We start from the raw sequence: 7,860 nt of genomic DNA on the forward strand, positions 1-7,860 counted from the left end.
CTTTAATACAGGGTTTGGATGATGGCCATATGTGTCTCTTTGAGACTTGCCCTTGGTGTCCAATAAAAGTAAATATAATTGACTTTTTCACAGTAGCACAGTACTCTAGGCATCTGAGCTAACCAGCCATGGGAGAACTTAATAGAATATTTCTTATTCTCACTGTATTTTGAAAAAAAGGCAGATCTTGAAGGATAGTAATGTATTGTCTGAAAAGAAGTATAAATTAGTTTCCTTTAAGAAAATGGATTTTTTGGGGGGTGCCTGAGTGGCTCAGTGGGTTAAAGCCTCTTCTGCCTTTGTCTCAGGTCATGATCCCAGGGTCCTGGGATCAAGCCCCGCATTGGGCTTTCTGCTCACCAGGCAGCCTGCTTTCTTCTTTCTCTCTCTGCCTGCCTCTTTGCCTAGTTGTGATCTCTGTCTGTCAAATAAATAAATAAATTCTTTTTTAAAAAATACAGAAAATGGATTTTTTTTCTACAGATAGAATTTATTTTTAATTTTAATTTAATTTTTTGGTATCTATAAACTCTTAGTCTCACTTTGGATAATTTTTTAGCAATATGTTGATAATAACAAGACCTCAAACCATATTCTTCATGTTTAGGGGATCCTGCTGTCTGGGCTGGGCTGATGGCAGCCTGTCATGCTGATGATAAACTGGCTTTAGTGAACAATACTCAGCCAAAGAGAATGGATCTGTACTTGGCGCTGTTATCTGCTGTTTCCGCTTCAAGTAAGTTTACAAACACATTTTATACATAATGAATTCAGGCTACAGTACTCAGAAGGATATTGCAAAAAGTAGTGGGCATAATTAGCCCCACACTAAAGGCTGAATGATCTCATCTGACAAAGCTTAAAAACAAGTCTTGAAAAGATGAAATCATGTCCTAGAGGCTGAGCTGCATATAGAACAAAGCTCCAAAACATTACAGGAATATAAAAATGTTCAGAATTCTACAATGTCTCGTATTCAGTTAAAACTTAATACCCATGCAAAGAGATAGAAAAGTACCACCCATAATCAAATAAATCAATCAATAGAAACAGATCCACAATGAGAGACTGTGGACTCTGAGAGACAAACTGAGGGTTTTGGAGGTGGAGGGTGGGAACTGGGGTGAGCCTTGGGGTGGGTATTGTGGAGAGCACATACTGCATGGAGCACTAGGTGTGGTGCACAAGCAATTAATTTTGGAACACTGAAAACAATTAAAAAAAAAAGAAATAGATCCACACGTGACACATTAGAAATCTCTTTAAAATGTAATTGACTGTATAAAGCACATATTACAACAATAGCTCAAAGAACAGTAGGAGAAATGGAAATACTCTGTTGTAAGATTTTTATACTGTATGTGAAGATATTTATTACTTAAAGTAGACTGCATCAGATTAAAGATGAATACTTTAAAATGTAAAGTAGATACTAAATAAATAAAGTTATAGCTAATAAGCCACCAAGGTAGATAAAAGGAAATTGTAAAAAATAATTCCAAGAAGAGGAAAAGGGAACAAAGACTTTAGATAAGACAGAAGACAAGTAGCACATTAGAGTTAAGCCCAACCATATCTATAGTCAAGTTAAATGGCCTAAACACCCCACTTGAAAGGCAGAAACTCTCAGATTGAATAAAAGAGCAAGAGCCAACTATATACTGCCTAAAAGAAACATAGCCAAAATATAAATTTATATTTAAATGTAAAGACAAAAATAGCCTAAAAAGTAAAAGATTGGAAAAAGATATACCATGCCAACACTAATCAAAAGAGGGTTGGAATGGCAGTGCTAAGTTCAGACAAATGATATTGCCAATGATAAGAAAGGTCATTTCATAATGGAATCAACTCATTGAGAGGACATAACAGTGCTAAGCATTTATGTGCTAAGTAACAGTTTCAAAATACACAAAATCAGCATTGCATTTCATAACAAGATAGGTAGAAAAAAAGATACTTGTGGAAAAATGTATGAGCTAAAAACTTACAGAATTGAAAGGAGGGACAGACAGATCCACAATTACATAGTTAGAGAGTCAGTGCTCTTCTTTTGATAATTGACAGAACAATTGAACAAAAAAATCAGTAAAGGTATAATAAAGACTTGAACAACACTGTCAACTAAACTGACCTAATTGACATTTATGGAATACTTCTAATAACGGCAGTGTCAAGTGCCCACAGAACGTCTACCTACATGTCTTATGGACCATAAGAAGTTCTAAATAAATTTAAAAGGCTTCAAATCATATGTAGAAAACATTATCTTAATATAATAGAATTCAATTAAAAGGAAGTAACAGAAAAATACCTGGAAAATTCCCAGTAACAGAAAAATACCTGGAAAATTCCCAAGTATTTAGAAAGTAAGTAATCCAGTTCAAAGAATAAGCCAGAAAGGAAGTTAGAAAATACTTTGAACTGAATGAGAAGGGAAAAGACATTTCAAAGTTCTGCAGTGCTATTAAAGCACTGCTCCCAGGAAATTTATAGATTAGATGTCTACATTAGAAAATAAGAAAGCCTTCAAGTCAGTGATCTCAGCTTCTCCTTAAGAATTAGAAAAAGGAGGAAGAATTTATACTCAAAGTAAGCAAAAAAAAAGAAATAATAAATAGTAGCAATTGGTGAATCTAGTAGAAACATAATCAACAAAAGTGAAAACTAGTTCTTTCAATCTCTCTGATACAAGGAATTTGAGAGGCAGTGCAGGGGTAGGGAAGGAAAAAATGAAACAAGATGGGATCAGGAGGGAAACTCTTAATCTCACAAAACTGAGGGCTGCTGGAGGGAGGGAGTTAGGGAGAGGGTGGTTGGGTTATAGACATTGGGTAGGGTATGTGATGTGGTGAGTGCTGTGAAATGTGTCAGCCTGATGATTCACAGACCTGTACCCTGGGGCTAATAATACATTATATGTTAATAAAAATAATTTTTTAAAAAAACTATTTCTTTTAGAAGATCAGTAGATTGATAAGCCTCTAGCCAGACATCAGGAATGAAAGTGGGTACATCACTATAGCGATATTTAAAGGCTAATCAGAGGACCTTGTGAACAAGTTTACACCATTAAATTTGGCAATTTGGATGAACTGGACAAATTCCTTAAAAGATACAAATCTCACTTATGAAGAAGTAAATAAACTGAACAGCTTTGTATCTGTTAAAGACACTGAATTTATAGATAAAAATCTTTCCACAAAGAAAACTCCAGGACCAGAAGGCTTCATTGATTAATTCTGCCAAACATTTGAGGAAGAAATAATACCAGTTCTATACAAACCCTTTCCCAAAATAGAAAAGTTGGTAGTTCTTCTGTGAGGCCAGCATTACTCTGTCACCAAAACCAGGCAAAGACTTTAACAGGAATACTGTGGAAGGAACTACACATGCAGAAATTTGTAACAAACCATAGCAATTCAAATCCAACAACACATAAAAAAGGTAACAATACATCATAATCAAGTGGGGTTTATCCTAGGAATATAAAGCCGCTTTACCTGTAGAAATGTAATTTACTATGTTTATAGTTGTGAAGGTGCTAGACAAAGTGTCTATACTTTATGATTCCATTTATGTGAAGTTTTAGAAAATGCAAACTGATCCATTGTGTCTGAAAATAGTGGTTGCCTGGGGATAGACGTAAAAGGAGAGGTATGCTGGGGACAGAAATGATTACAAAGGGGTAGGGCGAAACTCCATGTTGATGAGTATGTTCATTATCTTGATTATAGTGATGGTTCATAGTTGTATAGCTTGAATATGTGCAAATGTGTAATTTATTGTATGTCAATTATATCGCAGTAAATATTTAATTTTTTCAATTATTTTTAGTTTTACTATAAAGTGATTTTTTTATGTAAATCACAAGTCTGTAAAGTTTTTAACTTCTTCAACCACAAATGCTCCTACCATGAAACTTTTCAGAAACCTGACACCTACTAGGGTAGTCTGTGGTATTCCTGTAAGTTTTAAAAAACTGTAAGTTTTAAAATACTGTCTATGATGATAAGTCTAATTGTAATACTTCTTAGCAACTAACTTCTCCGCTGAGAACACATTATAAATCGCAGAAGAAAGTAACATTAACATTTTTGTTAACAGTTAAAGACAAAGAATTCCTTAAGGATTATAACCAATCTCTGGAAAAGTGGTGTCTCTCCCAGGCTGTCACTGGTCTAATGGACACAGGAAGAACATCTGAAGCTGAAACCCTCTGCACGAAGGTATTACTGTGAAATTGAGCATTGAGATTTATGGATTCTTATCCTACTCCGAAGATAACATTAAACCTGGAATGCATATTATTTAAGGGGCATATGGTGGTGGCGGTGGTGGTGTTGGTGATGATGACGACGGCGACAACCTGTAAGCCAGTCAGTCCATTTAGCAGCTTGTATTTGAACTTCACAGGAACATATAACATAAATATTATTATCCCCTTTTTATAAATGAGTAAACCAAGGCTTAGAGATGGCAAGTAATTTGCACAAGAGTTCACAGCTAGAAAATGATTGAGTTGCCATTTGAGCTCACTTTTGTGTGACTCTAGAACTCAAGGACTTAACAGATCTTTGTTGAGGAGGATACCATTATGGAGGCCATATTTTCCTTTGATTTCTGGTTACTGCCTTCAGATTGGTCTATTTTCTATCATCTCTGTATTTTTCTAAAGCTCTAACCACATAAAGACAATGAAAATTTAGTGAGCAATTGGTGCTACCTAGTAGTTACCTTTTATATACCTGGATTGTAGGCTCTGTGCGTAAATCCTTAGCACCTTGCCTAACACATAGTAGAGGCTCAATAAATATGTATTCAATGAATAAATCAGTTTCATAAACCTATTCAGAAATAATTGAGTGGATAATGCAAGTTTTAAACATCACTTTTCCTGAAAATACCTTTTTTCATAAATGTTTACCAAGTCGAGTTGTATTTTCTTTCTAGAAGTTTTTTTTTTTTCGGGGGGGCAGGGGTGTGGGAGGAGATGGATTTTAGGAGAAGGAAGAATGGATCTTCCAACATCCCTTTGGTGTTTGAATTCTCTGAAAAGCAGAGTGTTAAATTTTCTCTTTTATTTATGAAATTCCATCTAAATTCAGGACAGATTAGTATTATGCAGTTAGTGTTTAATAAGCAACTGACTGTTGCTATACTCTCTCTGACAGAATAAGGGATACTTTTATGAATCTTACCATTTTTTGTTCCAGTTTCTTAGAAGAAAGCAATCACATATATTTAAGACTATGACTTAATTTAAAAAGGTAAAGTATGTTATTGAGGGATAAGCAATAAAGAAAGAAATGTTTAGAATAGTAGTGAAAGGCTTGTTTAGAGAACTTAAATAAACTTCTTCGAAGTATACATATATCCATCTGTATACATATATTTAGCAAGGAGATACACATATATAATTCTATATATATGTGTGTTTGTGGATAAATAATGGCTTAGGGAGGTGGGTAAATGGGTTGTTTCTCTTAACAGTGTTTGGAAAGTGTATGCCTAGAGAAGGACATCTAATGAATATCTTTGTGAAGAGATTGAAAAAGGAAAAAAAAAACCAGTAACCAAAACAAACAAAAAAACAAAAAACTATAGCTCTTCTGGTAGAGTTCCTTCAATAAGGAATAGTGTTAGCCTTCACTGTTAATTTCATATTTTCTTAATTCACCCATTTACATTCAGAACTCAAGGTTTTCAGGATATCACCTGAGAATAAAACAAGTCAAAGAGACAAACTGAATCTAAAATGACCTAAAAACTACAATAATGGCATTATCAATTTTAATTTAAATGTGGAGTTTGATATTCTCAAGATGTTCATTGTTTTATTTATTTTACTTTTGCAGTTCTTTATTTTTTTATTAAGGAAAGGTTAAATTCGGATTTTTTTTTCCAACATGGAGAATAGCTTAATTGCCACTTAATATTCAAGAATCTATTTGATCTATTTCTATTTTGGTGTTTAATTTTTAGAATTTAAAAAGTAACCCTGATCAGCCAGCTGTTATCTTACTTTTGAGACAAGTTCAGTGTAAACTACTCCTGGAGTCACAAAACCCTCTCCCAGATGCCGTCCTTGAAGAGTTGCAAAAAACAGTCATGTCCAACTCAACTTCTGTTCCAGCATGGCAGGTAAATTTCTTCCTTCCTTACATGAGGCCTGAGTTAGAATACTTCATGATTCTAGATGAAGGCAGGCATTAAGCCCCATTTTATTTGTCTTGCCTGTAAACTTAACCATATATCTTTTATTTTCAAGATTTAAAGTACATTGTATTGTGATTAGGGAGACTAAGGAAGTTTAATACTAATTTAGGATCTGCTGCTACAGTACTTCAAAGCTTTTTAAGTTGTTGATTATAAATTTCCTCCATTTAAAACAATATTGAGAATACTGTCTTTTACATGGTGTTGATATAAGAAAGCTAAAGAGTGTCTCAAACATTTTGTCATAATGGTGTTAACTCTCCCTTTAGAGAGGATTTGTATGGTTTTTCTCAACTCATATACAGGATTTTAATGGTTATTTAGTGTTTTTTGGAAATAGTTATTGATGCCTCAGTCAACAGAGCTTCCTTTTAGCTGCCTCTGGTTATCTACAATGACAAACACATGATGATCTCCATGTACTTTATTCTTATTGATGTTAAAACACAAAAACATGTAATTATTGTATCCAGCTTACTGTAGTTTCCTATGTGCTCCAGAGAAAGTATCAAAGGGGTTTTTTAATGTTGATTTAATAGTAACTTATTTTACTATAATTTGTTCTTCATTTTGATCTTTCATCATAAACAACTTTTTGATGTTCCTGCTTTAAAAGATTATCTAGTAGCATAATGAGTTGGATTATGCAAGCTAAACCTGGTATTTTACTCTAATCACTGGAAAAAGATGGTGCTTCCCCCCCCCCCCCCTTTCTTAAAGTTTGCCATAAGAGAGTTAAGATAATTTAATTCTAAGGTCAGATGGATACTGATGATTTCCTGTTCTTCATCAAGAGGAAAAATACCTTGTCAAACTAAAAGGGAAAAATTAAAAGGTAAACTCTATAGGAAGTCGAGTCTTAAGAGGTAGCATGTGTTTTCTTTCATATTATGATATAATTCACAAAGGATAGAGTATTAAAAATCTTAAAAGTACCATTCATTACATTTTTTACTTACATATATGCCTTAACTGCCACCTATACCAAGATACAGAACATTTCCAATAACCTAGTTGCCTCTCTAGGTTATTTCCAATAGCCTAGGTTATTCCTAGTTTCCTATTTCCAATAACCTAGTGCCTTTCTCTTTGATTTTTCCCTACTTCAGATAAAAAGGAGAACTATTTTGACTTCTGTCACTTCTTTCTAGTTTTGCCTGTTTTTAAACATCACGTAAACGGACGATTCTTTTGTATCTGGTTAGTTTCATTCAGTGTCATATGTATGGTACTCATTTAGTTTCATGTAGCCATAATTTTTCCATTTCATCTTATGAATATACCCTTGGTGGATATTTTTTTTTTTCCAGGTTTTGGCTATCATGAGTAATGTTATGTCCGTCCTTACCTATGTCTTTCAGTGAGTAATAAGGGTCATGTGTGTTTACTCTAGTAGATCCTGTCAAACAGTCTTCTGAAATGATTGTCCATCTGATTTTCCCACCAGCAGATTCCAAGCGTTCCAATGCTTATATAGCTAGATGTGGTTAATTTTTCCCTTTTCAGTAGATAGGTAGGTAATAATATCCTGTGGTAGTTTTAACTTGAATGTACCTGACTAATGATGTTGAGCCACTTTTCATGTTTCTTGAACCTTTGGATATCCTCTTTTAAAGTGCCTTTTCTTTTATTTTTCATGGG

The 7,860-nt window shown here is 34.0% G+C and overlaps 1 protein-coding gene across 1 annotated transcript in view; it reads left to right on the forward strand.

Moving 5' to 3' along the window:
* The window catches only part of LOC132008067 (superkiller complex protein 3), a 43,496-nt gene extending 35,913 nt beyond the window's left edge, over nucleotides 1–7,583 (forward strand). Inside the window, exons 28-31 of the mRNA XM_059386459.1 lie at nucleotides 608–736; nucleotides 4,108–4,229; nucleotides 5,986–6,144; nucleotides 7,530–7,583. Of these exons, the coding sequence (XP_059242442.1) occupies nucleotides 608–736; nucleotides 4,108–4,229; nucleotides 5,986–6,144; nucleotides 7,530–7,583 (464 nt within the window). The remainder of the gene's footprint in view (nucleotides 1–607; nucleotides 737–4,107; nucleotides 4,230–5,985; nucleotides 6,145–7,529) is intronic.
* The last annotated feature ends 277 nt before the right edge of the window (nucleotides 7,584–7,860 follow it).

This window comes from Mustela nigripes, unplaced genomic scaffold (assembly GCF_022355385.1).
Source record: "Mustela nigripes isolate SB6536 unplaced genomic scaffold, MUSNIG.SB6536 HiC_scaffold_26, whole genome shotgun sequence".
Classification (NCBI taxonomy): domain Eukaryota; kingdom Metazoa; phylum Chordata; class Mammalia; order Carnivora; family Mustelidae; genus Mustela; species Mustela nigripes.